General features: G+C 38.3%; 1 protein-coding gene and 1 long non-coding RNA gene across 9 annotated transcripts in view; one reads left to right on the top strand and one right to left on the bottom strand.

Moving 5' to 3' along the window:
- Window positions 1–26155, top strand: part of LOC149106535 (uncharacterized) — a 138412-nt gene that overhangs the window by 33851 nt on the left and 78406 nt on the right. For 4 of the 7 annotated variants that reach the window (XR_016209846.1, XR_016209848.1, XR_016209850.1 and 1 more), the window contains exon 2: window positions 1097–1199. The exons of 1 other annotated variant lie outside the window; for it this stretch is intronic. This is a non-coding gene — a long non-coding RNA (uncharacterized LOC149106535). Of the gene's footprint in view, window positions 1–1096; window positions 1200–2845; window positions 3983–13219; window positions 13727–26155 lie in introns of those variants that run through there. 2 more of the 7 variants (XR_016209851.1, XR_016209845.1) reach the window with 2 other exon arrangements.
- Window positions 10631–19112, bottom strand: LOC110048163 (uncharacterized). Of its 2 annotated transcripts, XM_089298086.1 has the most exons (9): window positions 18248–19107; window positions 17849–17955; window positions 17511–17556; window positions 16006–16074; window positions 15779–15903; window positions 14752–14791; window positions 13339–13457; window positions 12008–12044; window positions 10631–11454 (listed from the first exon to the last, which is right to left on the bottom strand). In XM_089298086.1, exons 1-9 carry the CDS (start codon window positions 18293–18295, stop codon window positions 11446–11448), a joined length of 600 nt encoding a protein of 199 aa, XP_089154212.1. In that variant the 5' UTR covers window positions 18296–19107; the 3' UTR covers window positions 10631–11445. The 2 variants fall into 2 exon arrangements, 1 of the variants encoding a protein (XP_089154212.1); XR_016209838.1 differs by lacking the exons at window positions 10631–11454; window positions 12008–12044 and having other exon boundaries at window positions 14156–14791; window positions 18248–19112.

The raw sequence follows: 26155 nt of genomic DNA on the forward strand, positions 1-26155 counted from the left end.
GAAATTTTTCTTGCGGGACACGGCGGGTAGTCCCGAGCGGGCAAGATAGCTCCATCTTGCCCGCACGGGTAGCCAATCACAGCGCAGGATTTGATTCATCTTGCCCGCTCACGGAGCTGGCCATATAATAAAAAAAGTTATGGCCTGGACCGAAAGAGAATAGGCTGACTTAGCAGCAGGGCGGGAACGTCAGATGACGACTGCAGGTCGCGCGGAATAACGTGGATTCCGTTCTAATTTGACCATATTGGGTATTTGTACTGCGCGCGCCGTCGTCAAGTGACGTTCCCGTTCTCTTGCTAAATCAGCCTAATATCGGCGCGAGCGCTTATGGGATTATTTGGGGAAAGGAATAATTTTTCTTGGAGGGAACTCTGAGAGGAACCCTGATGTTCATCACGTATAAACAGCATAAGAATAAACAACAAGAATTGCATTTATTTAGGGCTGAAGCCTAAAAATTATCTCTTATCTACTCTCAAACCAGCTCGTTTTTGTTGAACGCAACTTTGCAATGTTGCGGCACAATGTTACAATATTGACTGGCAATGTCTTGAGATATTGCAAATTCGACTCTGCTCGACTGAGCTAGATGCCAAACTGAAATAACGCAACTTGTTTGTCAAAGAGGGAAAAAATCATTGCCCCTTGGTCCATTGTTCATGAAAAGACTGTGGGAAATAAGCAATAGGTTGAAATCGCCAAAATGTGCTCCAAAATTGTGGGGCAATTGTTTTGGTAATTGTTGGTCTTTTTAACACAAGTAGGAAAACTTGTCAAAATGAAAGAAGTTTGGAAGCTTTCTCGAAAAACTTTGAATTGAATTTGCAAATTTCTGTAGCAAACTGCTAGTCAGTATTGGAATACTTGGCTGCAACTTTGCAGAGTTCAGAGCACCAAAAATAGCATCTTCTTTGACTAAAATCACAAACTTAAACCGTTCCCGGCCTGTCAGCTTTTTTTTTTGCCACAGTTTGCCCTTTACCACAAACAATCCCGTAGGCGCATGCGCCGTTCAATTCATTCGGCCCAGACCATCACTTCTTTAAAAGTGAACTACCTTGTATAGAACACTTTTGCTATTTATTGTTCATAGAATGGAAATGGTTCATCAAACTAGAGAGTGTCTTGTACAGAAATTCTGGATTTGTTTCGAATGCTTTGGGATGTTGCGTTGCACAGGTCCATTACGACACAAGGTGAGAATAAATCTATTTTATATGCAATACTTAAACGCGGTGGATAATTAGACATGGTTATGCTGAGATCTGAATTTAAACAATTCAGTTGATTCACTATGGTGGACTTTGGTTAAGTTAGTTCGTTTCAATTCGACGCTTTTCAACATTTGGCGTAGCTTTTATTTTGACCCCCCACCGTTCATGTAGTATTTTCTGTTATTTGTTTAAAGTAAGGATATAATATGGTGCATTCTTGCTGCTGTAAATGTTTTATTATTCGGTGAAATGTTTAGAAAGTAATGCAGATTGCTTTACTCTCGCACCTCTTGGGTTTTCGTTTTCCTTGGGTGAAAGGGCGAATAAGTTTTGGTTTCGCCGTTTTGTCTTAAACGGCTCAATGAATGTCATGAAGGGTTTTATTTTATTTATTTTGTCCATTTATTTTTTTTTTTTTTTCGAGAAAAGAAACGTGTTAGAGGACTTAACATTGTTGGAAAATGAAAGCGCTAGCGTTCACCAAGAATCTATCTTACAGGAGAAAGTTTGAGCTTTCAAAACGTTAAATTCATATCACATATTTTGCCTACGTGCCGTGAAAGTGATTTTTATCTTTAATAGTGCCCTCTCGCATGGCGCGGTGGCCTCATGGTTAGTGCGCTCGTCTCCGGATCGAGCGGTCTGGGTTCGAGCCCTGGCCGGGGACATTGTGTTGTGTTCTTGGGCAAGACACTTTACTCTCACAGTGCCTCTCTCCACCCAGGTGTATAAATGGGTACCGGCGAACTTAATGCTGGGGGTGACCCTGCGATGGACTAGCATCCCATCCAGGAGGGAGTAGAAATACTCCTAGTCGCTTCATGCTCCGGCCTGATGGGCCACTTGGCTCGCATGCAGACTTTACCTTTTACCTCTCGCATGTCTCAGTCCTCATATATATGTATACATTAAGGTTTCCATCATCTGTATACTTCAAAAGATTTCTTAAACAGCATAGCATGTGACTGTATATGAATGCTAGAGCGTTTAACTACTATTAGGAAAAAAGGCAGGCCGACGGTTTTGCATGGTTCATTTTTCGTAGTTGTAGTTTTCACGACCGTTGCTATTTTCGGTTCACGTTTGTTTTCATTGATATGAATCAGGAATTGAAGCTATTTCCTTCTCTTGTTATTTTCATGTCAAGATTCGTTATAGCTCTTTCTAAAACCATTTGAATTTAGTTAAGAAAGACCGTACAACACCCCTTTCATGCAATTTTAGCGTTCAGTAGAATCCTGATTTCTCGAACCCTCATTTTTTCGAACCTTCCGATAACTCGAACCGAAAGTCGTTTCCGGCCCCTCCTCAGTCAAACGCTGTAATTTCACCTCCGATTTCTCGAACTATCCGATTTTTCGAGCCAATTCTCGTTTCCCTTGGAGGTTTGAAAACTTGAAATCGGGATTCCACTTAACGTATAAAAGCAAAGACGAAAACTACAGGTACTACCCCAAATTCTTATCTTCTTGAAATGTGCGATTACTTTGAGTTCAAGTGTAAAGGTGTCTGTGTATCTATAAAAGTCGGCTCGATCATGTAGCAGTATTGATCAACCATCTTGCTTTTTTTTTTTGCTGGTTTTAATGATTCTCACCGTTTTTCTGATCTGGATCTAACCCATTTAGTTATACAGTGGACTCCCGATTTGTCGAACCTCCAAGGGAAACGAGAATTGGCTCGAAAACTCGGATAGTTCGAGAAGTCAGGGGTAAAATTACAGTGTTGGACTGAAGAGGGAAACGACTTTTGCTGATGTTTGGAATGAAGTTGTAGACGACCAACAGTTGGGACAGCTGTCGTTTGTTACCCCATATGATGAAGTAACACGCGCGAAACATCAACAAACATTAATTTTCTTGCAAGATAAAGGTCGTTCAATGAGTCGCGTCTTGATGTCCTTTAGTGAGAAGTCACCTAATAGAGCATTGTTTCTTTGAAGATGATCTGCAATGAAGTCATGTATTTATACCTCTTTTTTGTACTTCCTACTATCTTGTACTTTAATAAGATTCAGAGAAATGGCTCTTGGCTCGTTTACGCTCGTTCACTGTATGCGTGAGATGAATGAACTGTTTCAGAGTTTTGTTTTGTCTGTCGCAGGTACCTTTATTATCGTTTTCTGATTACGCTTTTTAGATCTGTTTTGCATACTTTTAGACGCCACTTCGTAGCAGACATTTCATTTGTTGCAAATTTGTCAAGGCAGAGAGGTTACATTACTTGCCAAAAGTTTTGAACGTTAAAATTTCGAACGTTAAATTTTCGGACAGATTTCTGTGCTAAAACATAGCTAAAGTAAATTTACGCCCACAAAACACGGACTACATAAACCCAGGATCTGTGAAAAACGGGAAGGTTCCATTTAGCTTTATACCTCAGTTGGTAGACCACTGCACCGGCATTTCAGAGGTCATGGGTTTGAATTCCAACTGCTTAAGTTGTATGCATAACTGCGATGATCAATCATGTCTTCAAATGATAGTTTACTGCAAACTCAAGGTTTTAGAGATATACCGAGGAGAATATAACACAAATTCTATCAAGCCGTTGCTTATCTCAAGCAGTGTCTTAACTGTCAACTCAACGAAAACGAAACTAAGAGCTTTGGAGCTACTTTAAAATTTTATACTGTACTGTAAATATTTCGGACGCTTAAAAACTTCGAACGGGTTTATTTTCGGACACTACTTTTGTCCGAAATTAAAATCATCCGAAATTTTCCGCAAGTAATGTATTTCTTGTATTAAATGCGAGTTTAAGTTGTTTTGTCTTTTCAACTGACAGAATTGAATATTTTTTCGTTGTCTGAGAGGTGTGTCTACACGTTGCAACTCTTTTGTTTAATGATCTAACTTGGTTGTTTTTTCTCGGTTCATGAGGTCTTCATACGGCGTCACACCAGTGGCAGCTGGGTCTGGTGTAGAACGGTATCCTGTCAGCATTTCCTGAGTTGCCAAGCTACAATCTCTTACTGAAGGTGCGCAATCTGCTTCGTTTTGTAAACCATCTTCATGAAGCTCTCAGCCTCCCGATGATGATGAAATCCCTCCGTTTTAGCAACTCTAGAATTAAATGGTGGTCTTCTGCTTGTCCCCAGCTGTGTTCGCGTCCCGTGTGTGGCGAATATCGTCTAAGGCTTCCCTCCCCTCTGGGTGATTGAGATGCTGTTGAGTGGATTTTTGCAAATTCAGGGTATCTTGTTTTCTCGTCGATGATAGTCAAGTTGTAATGGCAATCCGGATAATCCCAAATCGGTAGATACAACACTCCAGGGTTCCTTTGATCTATATCAGTGGCCTTCGGGTTCCTGTCGGTGTTGCTTTGTGTTCGGTTCTTTCAGACCATTCTTGGTTGAGAACCAATATTTCTCTCGTAGCATTAGGTTGGTTAGTCGCGTTTGGTTGGTTCAAGGTGATGTGTAGCTTAAATACCTAAACTCTGTAGACTTGGAAATGATGATGTGATATATTTGGAATATAAGGTCATATAACTCACGCTCTACGCCATAGCGAGGCACAAGATCTGGATCTATCTTGTGCTGTTAACAATCACCATTGCAAATCCTGGCGGACAGTCTCTGAAGCTGGGAATCTTTGCGGGGTTCTGTCTTGATGCGTTCTACAACAACAGCGTGTTCAGCGGTCACAACAATACTTGTTGACTTTCTCTACATCTGCTTCGTCTTTTCGGGATCATAAATTAGCTGAAAATCAACGTCTGCTTTGTTAAACAATGGAAGTAATGGCTAATGGCTTGTGGGATGTAATGATCTTGAAGTTTGGTGCTCCAGCGAAGTAGATACTGAACCTGTTCTTTGTCCAATGTACAACCTCCGTTTGACCATACCTTGTCTCAGTTGCTAATGAATGGACTGGTTGAAGGCCACTGCTTGGCATAATAAAGCTGAGGTTGGCTTTCACTCTCGCAACAATTGGTCAAACTGGGCTGAAGTAAGTAAGTAATACTGTCACCTGTTGTGCTTGCTTTGAGCTTCTGAAATTTTCATTCTCTTCTTTATCCTTCTTGAATCTTGCATCCTGGGTCATCTCTCTTAAGGGTGCGGTTAGTGATGAATATCTCACATTCTGAGTCTGGTCATTGTCGTGATGGTGTTGGTTGAAAGACTCGTGTAAAGTTTGTCAGCAGTTATTGGTCGGTTCTAGTTTACGCTTTGATTTTCGGTGCCTTCTGGATACTTAGATCGATGATTCCATCAGATGAGCCATCCTTTCTGATCTGCAATGTACCAAGCTCTTGAAAGGTGTCTGCCGATTAGTGGTGACGAGTTGACTCTCGTCCTGTCTACAGCTAATCTTGCGAGTGCGCTACAGGTCTGGCTCCTTACTCTGGCTGAAAACTCTCCTTTCACAGGCATCTTACTCTGCAGTGTATTTAATTTGGTTCATCTTGTCTCCAGAACAGGCTTTACTCTCAGATCACTTTGCAAGATAACATTAACTTCGACTCCACTATGCGGCTCCAGCTTTACATACGCGTCTTGTACTTAACGGTGACTTACCTTTGCTATCTGCTGTAATTTAAGTTTCCTCATTTGTTTTTGGTGTCGCACAGTTCGGAAGAAAAGTCCAGCAGAACTGGTTGAGCTGTCAGCAACTTCCTCTGTGGTTTTCTTCATGTAATGCTTTGGTCTAGATCTCTGATTGTTTTTGTTTGCGGTTGTAATCTTTGTTTTTCTTACTTCTCTATGGCCCTTGGATTTGCATAAAGAGCTGAGGTAGTTGAACTTGTTGCATTCCGTGCATAACTTTCCGTAGGCAGGACAGTGCTGTCCCTCTCCATGAGACTATGAGCAGTCCCTCTTTCGCTTTGTCCGTCGAGCGAAACGCAAAAGAAAACCGCGTGCCTCTAGCCCCCAGGATCTCGCGCGGCCGTTTTTTCTCGTGGTTTTCTTTTGCGTCTCGCTCGACAGACTAAGCGAAAGAGGTACTACTGGTAGTCTACTCTCCATGGATGCCTACTTGTGAGTTGATAGAATCAACAGGGCATTCCGTCTGTCTAGCTTCTTGTCGTCTTTGAGATATTTCATATCGCTTACTTCTTGTTAGGTTTCTGTATTAGTCCGCGACGTTGTGTAGACTTTCGTTCGTTCGCTTCTCGTTAAATAACGCCGGCGCGAGCGACTTTTATTACTTGCAACGCGCCAAATTTACGGGAGAAAGTTTCCTCCGGTGCCGTTTAGCCAATCAGAACCATGAATTTCAAATTACATGTCAATCAAACAAGACAAGCAAACTTGCTAACGCAAATAAATAATAACCTGGTCAACTTTCACTTGGCTTTCATTTGACTTTGATCGATATTTTCGGAAAAGAACGAGCAGACTGAAAGAAGGACTGAGTGGAAATATCCCTTAGTTTTCGGAAGCCTAAATTTACTTCATGCCGAGCTGCGACTTTGTCATGTCGGAGATGCGAAAGAATGCGTTCGTAAACAGCTTGATGAGTTCGTTTTGCATTTTCACTGAGCACACTTTGTTCTGTTTTGATATCTGTAATGCACACGATTAATGAATATAATTTTTCACATTTTAACTCGTAGTTTGTTAGTGCAATGCATGTAGTTTGCTTTGGAATAACGCACGGCTTGTATTGAACACTGCCGATAGCGGTGTCTTCTCCGGAATTAAAAAGAAAACCTCTATCTCCGATTCTGCTCCTTCTTAAACAATAAAATACTTTCTATTAGAAGTTATCGAGTTTTATTTGATAATACAGAAGTCTTCTCGCGGTGGTTTAAAGAAAACAAGTGTGAAACACGGCAGCCAGAAAATTTCGTGCCGTGATGGTGTCCCTTGATGCGGTTTCTTGCTAGCGAAGCAAGTCAAGCTTGCGCTCCTCCACTGCGCGCTCTTCATACTCAAGCTTTGAGCGTCGCAGACATTACCTTTGTCGCTTTCCGTGTTCGGCTTTCGGAGTTCAAGTTGTGGGCAAGTATAGATTTTGTGTTGTTTGTGTAACGATGTTCCAGGATTCTTTCATCAGCGTTAGTCACGGTTTGAACTCGCAATCGTTGGCTTTTTTCCTCAACTGGGTGGCATACGCGTTCGTTGTTTGCCATGAGTCGTTACCGTATTGAGGAATAAAAATCTGCCGTGGTATTTGTTCTGTTTGGGCTTGAAATTTTCATTCGGCCTCTTTAACTTCTCATAGACGTCTAATTCTGGGTTTTGTAGACTTTTGTCAAGGCGAGCGATTTTCTTTCCTCCATAAATAATGGGGGCATCTTTCTTGTCGAGTGGAATCGCGATATTTAACTAACGTTTATAAATTTCTTCGAGCAAATCGTCCCATGCTTTCTCCTTGTCTATTTGGTCATCTTCTTTGGTGAAGGGTTGTGTGTTAAGGTTTCTCATTCCAGTGCATGAAGAAGTGAATTGTACTTGCTGCTCCTGTTGCTGCTGGAGCTACTTCTAGTTTAGTCTTGGGGGTGTTTGTCTGAACGATCGATTGATACGGTTAGTTTGCTTTCCTTTCGCTGGGATTCGCTCGCGATATCGGCCAGTCTTGCTGAAAACGTTCTGTTGTCGGGGTCAGTTGCCTTTGTCCGGCGCGACCTAAACTTAAACGGAGTACAGAGATTTGACGCGGATGCGGCGTAACTGGTCATTGTTGGGGACTGATGTCTCGACAACCTGAGCGGAAGTCATCTTCAGAGACAAGTGAATAGTGTTTTTAAGTCTGGTCCGTTGACTGTAAGACTCAGAACCATGCATGGCAGGTATTTGGAGACAAAAAAGTATGTAACCAGTGCAGTTACAAACATGTTTAAGGGAAATATTAAGATTTACGCAACTACGACAGCGATACCGATGGCAATTTCGATTAGTAACGTACTTCCTGGCCATGTATGTCCGGGAGATTGTCCCGGCGACCCAGCCGCCAGCGGACTCTGAGCTCCAGATTGTCTTCTGCAACGCACGTTAGTTACCAAGCTTTCACATAATATATTTATCGATAACTTTGGCCTTATCACGCACCAGCAGCTGTCAACTACTTTCAGTTGTCAGCTACTTGCTCTCTAGTCTGTCGAGACCCCAAGTAAGTATGGGCGGCGAGACGTGAATCTTCGTCGGACTAGGGCCGTGGGACGTTCTTTAACCCTTTAACTGGGAATCGTACGTTTTCTTATGATTGAGGAGTCATGCACTTTGTACCACTTGTGACGTCATCAACGTTAATAGATATTCTTGATGAGCAGATAACAGAGCTAGGATAGATCTATCCGTGTAGCTGTCCTTTTTGGAAATCAACCGCATTCTGACGTAGCTAACTGAAAAAAAAACGTGATCAGTTTTTGGTGCAAAATTGGTGGTGAAATCGATCAAGGTCCCATTTCCAGACTTCAAAGATAATCAACACCGAACTTTTTACGACTGTCAGAAAGGATATGAAGGGCCGAAGCTAGCAAGAGTAAAAGGGGCGAGAAAAAGGGAAGGAAAAGGGCAAGAAAAAAATGGAATCAGCCAGCAAAAAAAAACAAAACAAAACAAAATAAAACAAAACAAAACAAAACAAGTCCAATTTTTGGCTTATGTACATGCTCCAAAGCAAAACATTGTGCATTTTGGTGCTCAACCCTAAGGAAAATCTTGCTCCTTGGTAAGAAATCGCTTTTTCAGCAAAGTTGAGGCCAATTCAGGATCGTGGCAGCCAAAAATCCGAGTTAACGGTTAAAAAACAGCATTTTTTTGAGGAAATTTGCCAGTTAAAAGGTTAATAACCAATTCCTTTTGTGAAACGCGCTTGCAGGGAATCATGGTAGTTGTATTCATAAAAAGAAACATTCAGTCCAAGATGATGAATACAACTACCATGATTCCCTACAGGCGCATCTCATGGAGGGAATTGGGCGTTCTATCTTTATTTGCAGAATACCTGATGTGACAATGTATGTGATTTCGAGATGGGAGCATGTTGGAATATTTCTAAGACAGTATTGCTTAGTCTGTTTTTACTCTGTCACTGCTAAGCAAGCATAATATTTCAGTCCGCGGTAATTATAACGTTGTATGTTGATTGTTATAACCTACAGGGTGTCGTAAACGTACCCGATTCGACTCTCTAATTTAACGTTTTTTGCGTCCTTTGTTAGAACCAGTATTACTGTACTTTAATGTGATGGATACTTGACGTAAGTATCCACAGATCGAGTCAAAAAAGAAGAATTTTGCTACACCCAACACATTTTCCTTGTCCACTTCAACCGGTTGAGACCGTGCTTTTCCACGAGCGTTAAAGCTACGACAATGAAACCTAATGACACTAAGGGGTGATAGTATTCAGTACGTAAAATGTCATAGGGTGTAACAGTACGTCATGATCTCGGAACAGCCGCCATCTTGAATTTTTTATAATTTTTCATACTACCCCTATATTACATTTGAATATAAGTTTAGTCCTCAAACCTTTTGCTCCTAATTCTTCTTACATAATAAAAGTTTTAACCAAAGTTATCTGACAATTTACATAAGCAGGATGCATTATGATTCAAAACAGCTAGCTGTGCACAAGTGTTTTTTATTAGTTGTAAGCTCGAACATCACGCTATACATCATTCAGTTTTCGAAAAAATTCCGAATTGGTGATTCAATTCTATTGGAATGTCATGCCTACAAGCGTTTTTAACATATGGGCGTAAGATTTTTCCTGGGAGTGTGAGAAATTTTGAAGAATGCCCGGCCATACCCGAAAACTTCTAGTCACACTCTCAATATTTCCAAGAGACGTTTCACAACATATTTTCCAGGGACTTTCGTTTTCCCTCTCCCTGGAATTTCTCTCTCTCTCTCTCTCCTTCGTTCTCGGGTGCGGGAAGAGAAGTGTACAATCATTTTCCTGAACTTCTCCTTTCTTGCATTTATTTGAAATTGATATATATTTTTTGAAGGTGTCAGTTCAGGCTATAATAGCTCACATTTTTCATATTGGCCCCATATAGGCTTGAGTAGGGGTGGGATTAAAGTTTTCGACCTTTACAGGAATGAGAGGTGGTAGTTATAACATGTATGTCTAGGATTTGATTGTTTGTTACTCAGGTAAGTGATTTTCACATAAATAACAGTCACTCAAATCAACTATGCAGGATAATCTCGATATATCAGTATGGAAATGTATTTAGGCTCAGATGCCTCCTTAAATGGCTGCCACTTACACATTCTTTTCTAAGTATTAAAATTTGCCTGACACACCTCGGTTTTTTAGTTGATAATTCGCAAGAGTATTTAACGAGTTTAGTGAGGCTAATTTAAAGCTATAGGGTCTATGGAAGATGAAAATTAATGCCTGTAGTCAAAGAAGCACGTTTTCTCCATCAATGTAAATTGTCAGTCGCAACCTGACATCAAGTAATGTGTTATCTTCATAAGAACATAAGTTGACCAAAGAAATTACTTTTTAGCTTCTGAAACGTCACTTTTAATAACTCAACTGTAGGAAATTACAATTTATTTCGAATACAAAATATAATGACGGTGTTCCTTATGAACTGGGAAAAATAATTTTCATTTGGTTTTGGAGTACTGCTCAATTAACGACAACAGCGTCATGGATAGAAAAGCTCTAGCATGTACTTAGCGTAGAATAAATAAGTAGACAAAAGAAACAGTCAGTCACATAACACCCTCAAATATACCCAGGCTGCAGAGATGTGTAAGAAAATAAATATTCTTTACAAATATGAATCTCTCTTATTTGAGGTCACAAAAATAGAAAGATTTGATTTGTGGCTATAAACTGTCCGTTTTCTGGAAATGTATGCAGGTGAAGCTAATCTACAGTATGGAAGTATTCTTTAGCAAATTTTCATTTGTAAATCTACAAGAACTTGATATCTGGTTTAGCCACTTAAATAATACCTCTGCCAGCCAAATTCTCTATTTGTAACAAACGGGATGAAGTCATTAAAGAAGAGCCCATCAGTCATTGAACATTTTCATTCAAAGGCCAAGCTAAAAGGCCAAATTCCTATGTTACTTTGTATCAAACACTTCATTTTGTACTGAAAAAAATAAATGAACGAATTCTCGTACCAAATTTTTGTATCAAATTAAAAGTCTGTGCTAAAGGTACATGACACATTACGGAGGTAGCTGTGATAGATACTAGTTTACAAATCATTCAGAAATCTGCATCAATCCCTCTCTCGTCCATCATATATCAAACTATGTTTAGTCATGTGTCTTAAAACTGGTGTTCCACTGTTCTGTTCACAATTCCTGAGGAGAAAATAATGCAGTTGTTAAATTGCAATTCTTTACAGTCAGTCGGTCGATCGGTCGGTCAACCTTTATTTAGCCAGGGTGGCCAATTCAGCATCATGGTTAGTATCCATAGGGGTCCTTGCAATAAATAGCACCAATGCATTTACAAAAACAGCACTTTAATTTTTTCGTAAGCTGTTAAGATATCAAATAAGAAAATTACTGTTTTGTCTGTGCTTTGTTCAGTATGGGATCCCTGGCTGAGCTTTCAATAGTTATATAAAAATATAAGTGTGCAAAATATATTGCTGTTCCTTATCCATCTGCACCTATTATCTAGATATGAATATTGTGTTCTGAAATTGATAACAGGCTTATCTTATACTTTCTAAGTGACCTTTCCAATGTTATTTTCCCAGTGTTGGTTTCATCATTACCTTTATTACATGTTAGAGTTGGCTTTATTGCCATTATCATTCACAATGGACACTAGATAAGATTATTTCATTAGCACTAATGTATTAGTGTTGCATGTTTATACATAACTGATCAGTAAAAATGAACTTACTGGGTGGACTTCTCCAGAATTTATTCCTTCAATGTATCTGCAAACGAGAAGAGGCAATGCAGTCAATAAATTGGAAATAAGAATTGAAAATTTAAGAGCACTATGTTGCACTATGTTGGTGTGCTATGCACTGTGTTGCACTATGATGCACTATGTTGGTGCACTATAAGTACCAACATAGTAAGCCCTGTTTACAAGGAAGTAGGCTAACCCTACATATAGCACACACATTAATTTTTGTTCTTTTTATAGGGGATTCATTTGCAAGTAAGGACAGGGTAACCCTAGCATTTGAGTCGTTTAACTAACATACGACCTAGGTTTCCCCTGATCAACTATGAGGACGGCTACGTTTTGACCTTGTTACAAGTGGTAACCTACCTAGCAAAATGCTGTTTTAGCTTCAAGAAGCTAAACATTCTCCAAATATAAATCAAAACAAAGACAAAATCCCTGATTTGGTATCGAAAAGGATCTTAGTCATTCAATTTATTTGCTTTGAAAGGAAATTATTTTTGGACTGAGAGCCTATTGCCGTCAAATGCATTTGAGTTAAGACAATTTAGTTTAAGGAATTTCTTTGAGCTTGGTACCTGAAATATAATTTTATTGGAACTGATAAATTATGAAGGGAAAACAAAAGACTATTATCACAATATTAAAAATCATCTTTCACTTGAATCTGCCATACGTCTGGTTTTCGAAGTTTTCAAATATGACAGAACGGTGTCAACATTGGTTTGAAAAAATCGCAAGATGCTTGAACAAATCATTAATTTCTTGCATAAAACCGGCAAAACTTAAAATGGTTGTAGCAACCTTTCAAAACATGGTTACCATGGAAATGTCATGTCATATGAGCAAAACATCGACACACCAACACGTTTTCCAATCAATTTTGAGAGGCGTCCCTACGTTTGGTTATTAGGTTACCTCTGGAAGTACTTGTTAAGTTACATAAGTTTGAAATAACTCCAGGCAAGTTCTACGCACTCTTCTCCCAAACCAAAATTTTTTAGAAGCATGAAAAAGAAAAATAGATGTTATAGCAGTATTATCATTAATATTGCTTTTACAAACAATTACATGTATAATTAAACTAGTGTTACCATATCACAAAAAATTGCCAAAGTTCTTACTCTCCCATTGTATTTAGGTGCACCTGGGGACACGGATATTTAAGCACTTTTTATTAATGTTTTATCTTGAAAGGAGAGAAGATTGTTAAGGAACATTATGCAGAAGTTATCTCTAAATATTCGCTTTTCAAAAAAGGGTCTGTGAGGAACTTAGTCTCCTCCACACCTGGAAGGGACCTCTCTATAAAATACCTTGTGGCTTGGAAGTCGTCTGCTCTCCACCCGGCTGTCAAATCCGTCAGGTAACTTATTAGCATTCTAAGATGTTGCTTGAAAGTGTTGCCTCTGTCGAGATTATCATTTTGTTGCAACTTTGCGGGAAAAAGAAAAATCTTCATAAAAATTAGTTTTCATGCACATGCTGCTCTACTTAAAAGTAGTGACACTGCCTCTGCCCCTAGATTATCTAACAAAATAATTAATTACAGATATAATTTTTTTTCGGTCATGATAATATCTTATTTATTATACGTTGAGCATCTCATATTTTGAGCCAAATATGATAAGATCAATTGTTAATTATTATCAGTTATTATCAGCAAATGTTATCCATGTAGACAAGCTTTACCAATTGCAAAAAGGCGATGACTTAACAGCAATGATAACCGCAATTTAAAATCGTTATCCCATAAATTAATTATTAGGTATCATCATGATATCCTCTTCCCTACAAGGGAAATAGGGTCCTGTTAGTTAAATATAACAGGTCACATCTTTTGTTAAGGAAATTTCATTTACCAGTATTGAAAGAATGAAGGACAAGCATTTATTGAAGAGTACTATAACCAGCAGTTGATCAAAACGTTACATAAGTTAAGGAGGGAAATTAATTTCAGAGAGTGGTAGAGAAATATTAGCTATTTACACTAATTGGTTTTAAGCAATAAGGTCACCTTTTGGAGAATTTAAACAGTTCAATTTTGCTAATCAAGAATAGAAATTAAGTATTTCATGCCTTATCATAACAAAATATGTTTGCCAAACCCCTTTTGTTAGAATCCATACTTACTAATGTTATGAAACCAGTCATCACGTAGTACTGTGATGCTGTGTAGTAAACAGAGATTCTCCTGGATACGCATGGCAAGTCTTCTATTGTTCTTATGTGGCATTTACACAAAGCACGTGAGTTTAGACGATAGGCAATAGAGTGGATTAAGGGACGAGGTCTTGATTGGTTGGATGGTTTTTACTGTTATAATCAAACAGACATTGGCATCAGACAGATGAATCAAGATTTAGCAGTGGTTGCTATGGAGTTTAAATTCTGAACAATTTGGTGGTATAAAGACCTGGCCACACTAACTCGTGCTTTTTTCAAACATCTATATTATATAATTAGTACATGTCAGGTTCAAGCTGATTGAGGATCAGATTGGAAATAAGTTTACTCTTTATCTTAATTATCATGATCATTCCTCCTTTTCCTATTTCTTTTGAATTTATTACAAATTTAAAAAGTTTAAATTTATTAAATTTATCATTATTTTTGTGTGTGTGTGCTATTGCATTATAATCTGTAACTACCAATCTCTACTTAACCAGTTAAGCAGTCAGACTACACAACATGATTTGGTATTGCTAATTAATGTTGGCTGTACTAACTTGTTGGAATTCTCTCCATTCATGATGAAAACTACTGCATCTGCATGAAAAGAGGACAATATGTGTAGTGAAATCCATTTATTAATGCAACCACCTTTAGGCCGCAAAATTGTGATAGTATATAAGGGTTCTTAAAAATAAGAAAATGGTTGACTTAATGTTTTATTCAGCCCAAAATAAGTGTCTTTCATAAGGAGATATTCGAATTAATGGACAGTCCAAGTGCGCTATAATGGAACAAGGGAATTATGGGTTTCTTTAAAAGGTTGCAGTGAAATTAGTTTTGCACATATAGTTACAGTGTCATCATGCATGTCATTTTTTATGTACATAACCTCAGATGAAAGTGTCTGCATGAGAGGGGATGCCTTTCCACATCTTCAAATATGGCAGGACAGTACTTAAATCAGGATTGTAATTATTTGGTTAACATGCACGTGTATCTGCAGGCTTGAATATTAAAAATATGTGGACATATTAAAAATCATTGCTCAAACAAGGATAACACTATCAACTGCTAGTCTGATATCATTGGATAAGTTGTTTAATAAGGGGGTCAAATACCAGATACTTTGGTAACGTTTTCCAAAGGTTTGACCCTGCAAGAATATCCAAGTTTATAAATACTGTAAATTACCTTAGTTTTGCACATATAGTTACAGTGTCATCATACATGTGCTAACATGATTAGTGTTAAAATATTATCAGTCATTTTTTATGCACATAAACCCAGATTAAAGTGTCTGCATGAGAGGGGTTGCCTTTCCACAACTTCAAATATGGCAGGACAGTAGTTAAATCAGGCTTGTAATTATTTGGTTAAAATGCACATGTATCTGCAGGTTTCAATAGTTATATGGAGACATATTAGAAATCATTGCTCAAGCAAAGATAACACTATCAACTGCTATTCTGATATCATTGGATACGTTTCTTAATAAGGGGGTCAAATACCAGATAATTTGGTAACGTTTTGCAAAGGTTTGACCCTGCAAGAATATCTAAGTTTATAAATACTGTAAATTACCTAGCGGAGTTCAGTTGCTCGTTTTCCTCGCCCGTAGATTTAAATAGAAGATATCTCCAGAGGGAACGTAAAAGTTCCAGGAGAAGCTTTCTCAGAGAGGTATCTTTGCCTTCAAGGTGTTCTTGCTGCAGAAGAAATGAAAACAGCAGCAGACAAAGTTGTTTTCAGTTAGTAGCTGACCTGAAGTTGTTGCCAGAGGTTAACAGTTTTAGCTGCTAAATACCTACTTGCAACAGTTGCTTTTCTTGTTTCAGAATTCCACGGACAGTTTCATATTCTGCCTTTCCTGGACATTCCTACAACAATCACATAGAACAGTGATGACCTTGCAGTTGTAAATATAAAACAATGTATGGCGATATGCTGCACTTAGAGGGTTGATTTGTGTATGTCTGCAGTAGCTGTGATGTCGAAAAGGAAAGCCCCTATTGATTTAATCTTGTCTTGGTGAATTCAAGCAAAGTTGCTGAACTGAAGGGCATGCATAGTCAGTCTGGATGGTGATACGAAGGATGGAGGTCTAAAAAATTACTTGACTCCTCCCCTCCCCCGTCATTTCCCATGCCTTGCACTGTCAACCACCTGAGGCTGCCAGCCCTTCGTGTGGTTGATTGCTCGAAGCTGTTTTCGCTACAGATTGTCTTGCCCACACTTGAATGGTTCTAATTTTGGACACAAACATGTCAGTGTCATCCTTGGTTCTGAGACATTTTTGGTTTAAACTGGTTCTGGTGATTTGGGAACTTCAATTCAAAATCCAGTTTTTCTTTCTCCTTAGCATCTTAGCTTGAACCAGTTAAGGTGTCAACATGTATTGTTACAAAAGATCATTTGTTAGAGTTCTCAACTCTCCGTCTTTCAGAATTCACAGATTTGCTCGTTAAGAATGAACTTTCGTGTTAAGACTTACGTCTATTCACGGGGATGTTCTTGTTTTCAGTTTTAATAACTGGATGAAAGAGCTATGAATTTAACACCACTTAAATGTTGTTTGACATTAAGTGATGTTCTTGGATAGCGCTTTATTCTCAGTGCCTGTTTTCATCCTCGTGCAACGGGTATCTTGTCCAGTCGACCACGATTCTATGGGTAGTCGGGACTGTTCATGCAGTTAGCAATGGTTACAAAACTGGAGGTTGCATGCCAACACTTAAAGTCTTCGATTTGCCTCGTATAGACTGCTACCTCCACTCCGTTGGTAATTGTCCTCTATTTCCTTTTTGCCTGTGCTTTCTGGGCATTTTACTTCGAGATTGGGTGGTAGCACGTATCATGTAATGCATTTAAAAACTATGTTCTATCTCAGCAGTATCAAACGTAAGTTTCCACAATTCTTCTAGCTCTTTCCTTTAGTAATCCGTCCTCCTATTACCATGTTTTTTTTTATGTTCACCCAAACGAGATGGAGGCTAACTCGATAACCTCGCGGTTCTATTAGCCTCCATGCACAAACTATATACCATTGTTACGTTTAATTGTTATTTATGTATCTTTTTTTTCTTTTTTATGCTAATATTGTATATTCAAAGTACAAGTGCAAAATAAAGTGAAGTTGAAGTTCAAGTAGATTTGGCAGGTCAGGCTCTTATTGACTGGCTTTAAACCAATCTCTCACCTTCCTGGAGAACTTCTAAATATCACTCAATGGTCAATCATTCTAGCGACTGAGCAAGTGCCCCAAAAGAAGTGCATTTACTATACGTAATTAAATTGACATAAAACACACACATACCCAATTGAAGCCTCTCGATCTTTCATTCTGTTGTTCCTGAATAGTGCTATGAAAGAAACAAAGATCTCTTACTTCAAATGCTGTTCTCTCTTACATGATACAGGCGCAGAACTAAGAAACTGTTGACTCTAGACGTATTTGCTTCAATATGTTTTCAAGAGGCTTAGAACTACTTGGAGAATCATATTAAGACGTTAACAAAGTACTATTGCAAACAAACAGGTTGTAATTTTAAAAACGATTAACCTGTTAGGACATTTTTTGTTACACGGAGCTACATTACCACTATTGCACACCTGCTAGAATTCGAGAAAATAAAAAAACTATGCAAAACATACCTTGCGACCTGATATCTCATTCGCCCTTGCCGAGTCAAGCCGAGGTGGTTTAAAAGTTCACACAGAGTTTTGTGAAGTTGGAAGCTTGTTTCTTGACTTAAGTTTTGCTGAAGATGAGAAAAATAATGCAGTACTTTTAATATGAGCTAGTATACAGCAATGACTCAATGGACAAGATATCTTTGTAAACTATAGTGTAAATGTTGATAGCCACATCATTTCATAATGACTGGACGTTAAACATGCAACCAAACAAGAAAGCTAAAACTGATTGTTTAACTCTGTGTTGATTTCATTCGTTCATGAGACTGATTTGCAGCTTTTCTTTTGGTATTCAACGTCCCAGTCAGCGACGACGACGAGATGTGATATTTTTGTTCTGCATTAAGACAGACCCACCTCGCAGGTTTCTTCTTGTGCACTTGCTTGCTGTCGAGCTTGGTTCATCTTTTGTATAGACTTGCTTCAAACCTATCAAAGTGAGAGACCAGTGTACAGGCTAAAAGCGAAGACGCGAACACGACGAACGATTTGCTGCTCGAGAACACCAGGCGAAATTTTATTTCTCCGCGACAGCTCTGTTTTCATTGCATAGAGCGTAAGGGGCGGGGGGGTAGGGGGGGGGGGGGGGCACGAAACAGGGCTGCCCACGGAAATCAGTGGTTCCCGACCCTGTTGCTATGTTCTATGTTCACGGTTTGTGCTGATCTTTCCATCGCCTTCGGGCTTCTTTACATGATTTTTGATTAGTGAATCAACTTGTTGATAAAGATCCTTAACTCTTTCGAAAACGCTATGCCATCTCGAGTTTTGTTGACTCATCGTGAAATCATTGCAGTTCCAATGTCTCTGACGGATATAAAAACCGAATGCTCTCCTTAACTCTCTTGTTTGAATTCATGAAGTCTTGCCAGCGTTCCCTGCTTCCAGTGCTTCCAGTGCTTCCAGTGCTCCCAACACATCCTTATCATCTTAAAATCGTTGATGCTGCTCCTAATTGCTTTGTTTCCTCTGAGGAACCAAAAAGTCTCTCGAGTTTCTCGTACAGTTGCATAGCTAAACGCATTCGGCCCGTGACGGGTGTGAAGCCTCGTGAAGCCTCTGTCACGAAGGGATGCATAGTTATTTCGGTTCCAGTCTAGGCATTGGTGTATTTACCAAAGCCGGATGTTTTAGGATCTTTTTACGTCCTCGGCTGTCATCGAGGTCAAAGTAGTAGCATCCAGTAAGTTTTCGTGCTTACTCAGTGGCTTCTTCTCTTGCATTCCACCCACGCTTATTTTACATGCTCAGGCACTATTTATAATTCGTGAATTGTTCGATTGGTCGAAAGTAAAAGATGCCGACAACTTATTTGAATGACAGTGACAGTTATCGCTCAACCGATTGGTTCTTTGACCCGATTTGCCTTGGCTGGTTTCCTGATGAGATGATGCAACAAGACATATGCAGATTATTTCAGCAGAAAAAAATGAATTGAATTCAGTAGAAAAAATTAATTGAACATTTTTTTGAATCGCGTCATCTCGACGCTGTTTACGTAAGATTACAAATACGGTGGTTGGAGAACGTTTGCGTTGTGAAAGTTTTCAATCTTTCAGATAAGAACCGATATTTACAGTCAAAATGCCTGAAGTGTTTCGCCTAAAAAATGATTAACGCGTTCATCCGTCCAGAGCCGCTTCGATCCTTGGCTTTTATTTAAAAAGCCAACTGATTATTGTACTCATCCAACCTTGGTGTCCATTCGAATATCGAATGTTGACCGATATTTTGTCATTTCCTTTTCCTTTTCCATCTCTTTGTGTTGAGTTTTGATGTTTTTATTGACATAGCAAACTTTTTTTAATTGGAATTCTGCCATTCTCAACATTTACCTTTATCAATCTTGAGTTGCGCTCGTGATTGAAGCGTCTGAAGGAACTGAAGCTTAAACAAATACGTGACCCCATATGTGTCATATGTCATGCGCTAATGAGCTGCGTAATTAAACGCAGATTTGTTTGGTGTTAAATTAGTAAGTTCACTGGACACTTAATACCGTCTGTCCTTTTGGAACCTTGAAAACGACGTAATCACTATGGAACTACTGAATATTAGTATAAACCTGCTAGTGTTCTATCATGATTGCCGTTCTCTAATTGGCTATGCTACTCAAATTTATTCTGTTGCACTTAGAGAGTAGCCCAGTAGTGTACAGTTGTTAAGCAAATGGCGACTGCTTCTTTGCGTTTTCGAAAAGTCTGTGAAGAGGATTTAGATGAAGTTTTGAACAACTAGTAGATTTATACTGAAACAATTAATAGATTATTCGCTCTCTATTTCTATAAGTGATAGTTAACACCGGTGCACCCTCTTCAACGATCACACGGTAGAAATCTCGGACTCTTATTTGTAAAATAAAATTTCATTTCGTTGCCTAAGAATGTAGAATTTTTGTTTGCTTTTTTGGTATAATTTTCACGCGTCGAAACCACTAAGTAAACTAGGACGTTTGACGTGTTTATATCAAAAGTCTTCAAAATGAAACTACTCATAAATTGCAACGTCGAACGTTTGTTTACTGAACTAATGATATTGATATATTCGTTCTGCGGAGCTGCTGGAGTGAGCGGGTAATAGTGGAAGTCTAAGGGGTTCCGGACGGGGCTTCTGGGTTCCGTCTGCTCAGTTAGCCCGATCAATATAAATAGGGCGTATGTAAGTTTGCCATGTTGCCTATGTGTCAGCGAAAATGTGACGAACACCCAAGTGCTGAAAATCTCTGCGATTTAGAAGTTCTCAAATCAGAATACGAACGCCATTATGATTATATAACACAAGGAGCAATCATAAGATCTCGGGTGAGTTGGTATGAAGAGGGCGAAAAGAATAGCAAGTATTTTTTAAATTTAGAAAGTGCTAAAAAGAAAAAGACATGTATACGGAAATTATCCGTGGATAATGATTCATATATAACAGACCCAAAAGAAATAATGAAAGAGATTCATGATTTCTATGAAAAACTCTATGATAGAGACTCGTATAATTTAGGTGAGAATTCAATTGATCGTTTCCTTAATGAAGTGGATACTAAAAAATTGTCTGATGAAGAGAAAATGACTTTAGATAAACAACTTACTAGATCCGAACTGTACGAAGCATTGAAGACATTTCCGAAAAACAAAACACCTGGAAGTGACGGTTTAACTGTGGAATTTTACTTGGCGTTCTGGCACGTGGTTGCAAAGTATCTCGAAAAGTCTCTAAACTTCTCTCACCAACACGGGCAACTATCAACTTCGCAAAAGCAGACAATGATTACCCTATTGGAGAAAAAAGATAAAGATAGACGATTTATAAAGGTTTTATCAAAGGAAGGTCTACATTTGATGCAGTTAGAACAATCGATGATTTACTTGAATTGGCAAAACTCACAAATACAACAGGTATTCTAATGGCAATTGACTTTGAAAAGGCATTTGATTCTCTGGACCATACATATCTATTTAAAGTATTGGAAAAATTCAATTTTGGACCGTATTTTTTACAATGGGTAAAAACATTTTATACAAACATATCTAGCTGTATCTTAAATAACGGCTTTACTACAGATCTTTTCTGTATCCATCGTGGTGTACGACAAGGTGACCCTCTATCACCTTTATTATTCATCTTAGCTTTGGAAGTTCTCGCATGTCAAATCAGGCAGGATAAAACCATACAAGGAATAATGGTCAAAAACGTGGAGATCAAACTCACGCTTTTTGCAGATGACATGACTTGTTTTCTAAAAGACATAAATGCATATTCGCGACTTTGTACAACTTTAAAGGTTTTTTCATTGCATTCTGGTCTCCGAATTAACGACGATAAAACAGAAGTTTTTGGTATCGGCCCACATAAACTAGTACAAAATGACTTTACTCACAAAGTGCGAAAATCAATCAAGATATTAGGTACCGTTTTTGACTATCACAAACCATCTCGAGACAAAGCAAACTTCGACTCAATATTCAAATCTATTAAAAAAACGCTGAGTATGTGGAAGTGGAGGGGTCTTACCCTGATTGGTAAGATTCAAATAGTTAAGACCTTCATTATTCCAACATTTTTGAGTAAAGCGACTGCAATCTCAATATCAAACGATCTTATCAAGGAGATAAACAGACTGATTTTCGGTTTCATTTGGAAAGGTAACGATAAAATTAAACGGACCGCGCTTATCAATGATATTGAAAATGGAGGACTAAAAATGCTTGATATTGAATCCATGATATCGGCTCAAAGAGTGATGATCTTAAAAAAGTATCTAGGAGAGAGCAACAGCACTTGGAAAACTATTTTAGATGATTTCTTTTTTGGAAATATAGGTGGAAAACTCATCCTGTTCTGTGATTTTGAAACTAGTAAACTACCGGTTCATCTTCCAATATTCTACAAAGAGTGTCTAGAGGCATTTCGTAATTTAAAGAAATCCAAGGTAGCCACCTATGAGGATGTTGTAGACCAAATTATTTGGAATAATAGGAATATTGTGATACACGGAAAATCTCTTTTTGAAAAACATTTGTTTACTAAAGGAATTGTTAAAATTGGTGACTTGTTATCCGATACGGGTAAATTTCTTGAAAGCCCTAAAGTGTTGGAAGCGAATCTATCTCCAATCCAGTACTTCAAATTAATAGGAATTGTAGATGCCATACCAAAAAAATGGAGATTAATTATCAAAGAATCACATATTCAACATCAGCAACTATATCCTCAACAGCATTTGGATACAGTGTATATTTATATCGACGAAACCAAATCGGATCTGTTAAAAGCCTCTTCAAAACTTTTGTATAAAGGATTTAAAACAAAGAAACAAACTCCTCCAACCGCCAAAAGGAAGTTGAAGGACAAATATCCAGAGGTTATAGAAGACTGGAAAAAAATTTATTCTTTACCATTCACTGTCACACTTGAAACAAAAATTAGAGAGTTCCAATATAAATTATTAAACGATATAATTTTCACAAATGAGAGGTTATTCCGTTTTAAAATGATTGAATCACCAATGTGCACCTTTTGTTTGAAAGAGGTCGAGTCCCTCGAACATTTGCTCTTTTATTGTGATACAACAAAAGACTTCTGGCGGGCTTTTTCTTCTTGGCTTTCAAACCAGAATGTATCTTTGGACACTTTGACATTTGAAAATATATTGTTTGGAGTGTTCAACAACAACGAAGACTTTATTATCCTGAATCACTTGATACTGCTAGGAAAGTTTTTTATTTATAAATGTAAATTAAATAAAATTAAACCAACATTAACAATATTTTTAGCAAAGACAAAAACCGTTTATTACATTGAAAAAAAAAATAGCTACCAAAAATAACCAACTTTATAAACATTACAAAAAGTGGGAAAAACTAATGCCATCTCTTAATAATAGTTGAGCTTATTTTGTAATTTCTCCTTCTCAGCATGTCACTAACTTACTTTCTTTTTTTTTTTTTTTTTTTTTTTTTTTTTCTGTATTTGGGTAGCTGCACTATTGTAAACAACGCATTGTATATTCTTTAGGTATAATTAGGCTACGATTAGTAATTATAATTTGTTGTATGTAATCTATTGTAGTTATGACGTATTGTAAGTATTGTAACTAGTGTTATGTCTTGTGTTGTATTGTATGTATTATAACCCAAAATGTTGAAAAAAAATAAAAATTACAAAAAAAAAAAAAAAAAAATGTTGCCTATGTTTCAAAATGAGGCTTGCATCTCAGTGACGTTTTCGCATCACATGATGATGTCGTGTTTACTGACTGCTCACACTGGCGTGAAACTTTTCCGGCGACATTTTTAGCGCAATAAATGTGTTATATTTGCACCTATGCAACGTTCGTATATGTAAGGCGATATGATAAAATTTGATTAGTATGAATAACAGGCTAAATTACTTTGCTGTTTCTAGTGAGAGCGGTTTTGTTGTTTACAAAAACAACAACAAAATACATCAAGAGCATCTACTGTTTTGTTTTAAAACGTGGAACTTCTTCTTTGCAACGTTTGTAGATCCGCATGTTTCCTCCCCTCCCCAACCTCGATGAAAGCTTGACCTGAAAGCCGCAGTATCATAGCCTGTTTCAGACGCTTGGTTGCTAAGCAGGGCGAAAAACGAGAGAGAAAATGGGCAAGTAGTTAAGATGATTCCTTAGTAAAAGAACCCGCCAGAGATTTCCGATGAAACTTGATATGCTGTTGTTACAGGGCAAGGAGATATTAAAAACGTAATAAAAAGAGGGCGTCACTGTGCTTGTTTTCACGCCACATTGCTGACAAGTACGGTTATTTAGGTGACTTTTGGTAATCTCCGTGCGCAACAAATAAGCTCGGTTATTTTTCAATGTAGCGTGTTATCACACAGAGTTTGACTTTCTTTGATTGTTTATTCATCTACGTCCCAGAAAAAAATGTCTTCAAATACCCTGCATTTTTGTATCCTTTAAAGGAAACATAATTTGGACGTGCGCTGTTGGGCCCGTTATGTCTCTCTCTGTAGTATTTATTTCATTTGCCAAAAAAGTAGCCATAGATTTCTGCTAATTTTTTCCTCAGTTATTGATGATACTGTTCTCATTGATATTACGAAATAAAAAGTGGGGGTCACCGTGCTCGTCTAGAGAAAAGGAGCATTTATCTCGCTATCGAGCTTAGTTTGGGGGAAATCAGTCATGAGAAGACCTTTTTCGATATGTGGTTTTGGAACAACCATGACGGTGTATGCATTGTTTTAGCGTACGCGAGACTTGATCCGCACGGTCGTCATTGTCAGTGCTCTGTTTAGAGTGTGATCATGTCATTAATTAACTCTACTGACAGAGTTATAACATATGGAAAGAAGAGATTGTAGGGAAGAATTCGACTTCCTCTCTTGGGTAACCGAATAACGTTAGATATCTCTTCTTGCTCGCTGTGTCTTTCGTCTTTGACAACGACTTTCAAGAACTGTCTGAGTGAGGAAAAAGAGGAAGAGCTAACGGTCACGCTCCCTTCCCGCTCCCCAAAAAAGAAAAATGGTTAACCCAAAACGGAACCGCCAACCACTGTAAACTACCCACATATTTAGTTATTTTCAAATTACAATAGGGCGTTTCCATGTACCGCAAGTTACTATACACAATTTGACAAACTAAGCCTAACGACTTACGACTTTCCCTAACTAGAGATGGACAAATAAACATCATATAGACCCCCTGCCACAGTGATCTGTAATAAGTCGCGAAACCAACAATATCACCACTTGAACAGCAAAGACATATATTTCGTGTAGTGGTCATATTTACACTTGTCTAGAAAACCAGAATAAAACAATAGTTCTTAGCTTTTACCAGAACCACGACACATGAAATGCACTGCTCAAAATAACTCGATCTTCGCATTCGCGTACGACAACATATCTTCGCCTTCTTCATTCTGGGATTTATGGGTGAACTTTTCAAGCCTTGTGAACGTCTAAAACTTATCAGAAACACTGCTACCGACAGAAACCGCCCGAATTTTTACATACATCTGATGATCCTGGAAGCTGATTTACACTTGCTTGTGTTAAAGCGAGGGAATCTATTAGATGAGAACTCTGACGGAGTCCAATATTTCGGTAATTGTTGTGACTAAGATGATAACTTATAAGCTTCTTTGTAGTGTTCTGCTCAGGATGCATGACAGATCTGCCGATGATGTTTTTCACTTGGCTATTTTAGCTTTACTTAAGACTCGGTAAACTTTGATTGTTTTTCACTAGTGCCCGCCAAGGTTACCGGCTGGTAAGTCAAAAACGACTTTTATATAAATTTTATTAAGGAAAAATCTCAAAACTTATAGCTACTTACTTTCTTTTACTGTTTTTAATCGGCTTTCATCGTTTCTATGCGCTTGAATTTTCAGAGCCGAGCTCTTCTTAATTGCATAATCCGTAATCGGCCCGTGGGCATTACGGCTGCATAATGACCGTTCAGATCTTGCTCTTAGCCAATCAGAGCGCGCGTTATATCGGCCACAAGCCAAAGCCATATAATAATTTAACATATATAAATCAAAATGTATCAGTAAAACAGAAACTTGACAGAAACAGAGTCCAACATCGCGCGGTACGGATCAAGTTGGTGACCTTTTATAATAAAAAATGGGGTTTTATCTACACAGTCGTATTTTGGCAATTGGGAGGAGTTTTAGTGACCGTTTCCGTTGGAGACAGGTTTAAAATAAGAGAGAATGTATTTAGTGCCTGCGGGGACCAAAAAAGTTACCGTTGTAAAGAGGTGGCCGCTAGTGGAGGTTCGAC

Source organism: Orbicella faveolata, unplaced genomic scaffold (assembly GCF_042242905.1).
Source record: "Orbicella faveolata isolate gen_17 unplaced genomic scaffold, um_ofav_v1 contig_3, whole genome shotgun sequence".
Taxonomy (NCBI): Eukaryota; Metazoa; Cnidaria; class Anthozoa; order Scleractinia; family Merulinidae; genus Orbicella; species Orbicella faveolata.

Coding starts and splice junctions, on each gene's coding strand:
- LOC110048163 (XM_089298086.1), bottom strand. CDS start 18,295: ATGAACCAAGCTCGACAGCAAGCAAGTGCACAAGAAGAAACCTGCGAG. Junction 17,956..18,247: donor CACAAGAAGAAACCTGCGAG/GTGGGTCTGTCT, acceptor TCTCATCTTCAG/CAAAACTTAAGTCAAGAAAC. Junction 13,458..14,751: donor AATGGAGAGAATTCCAACAA/GTTAGTACAGCC, acceptor TTTCCCGCAAAG/TTGCAACAAAATGATAATCT.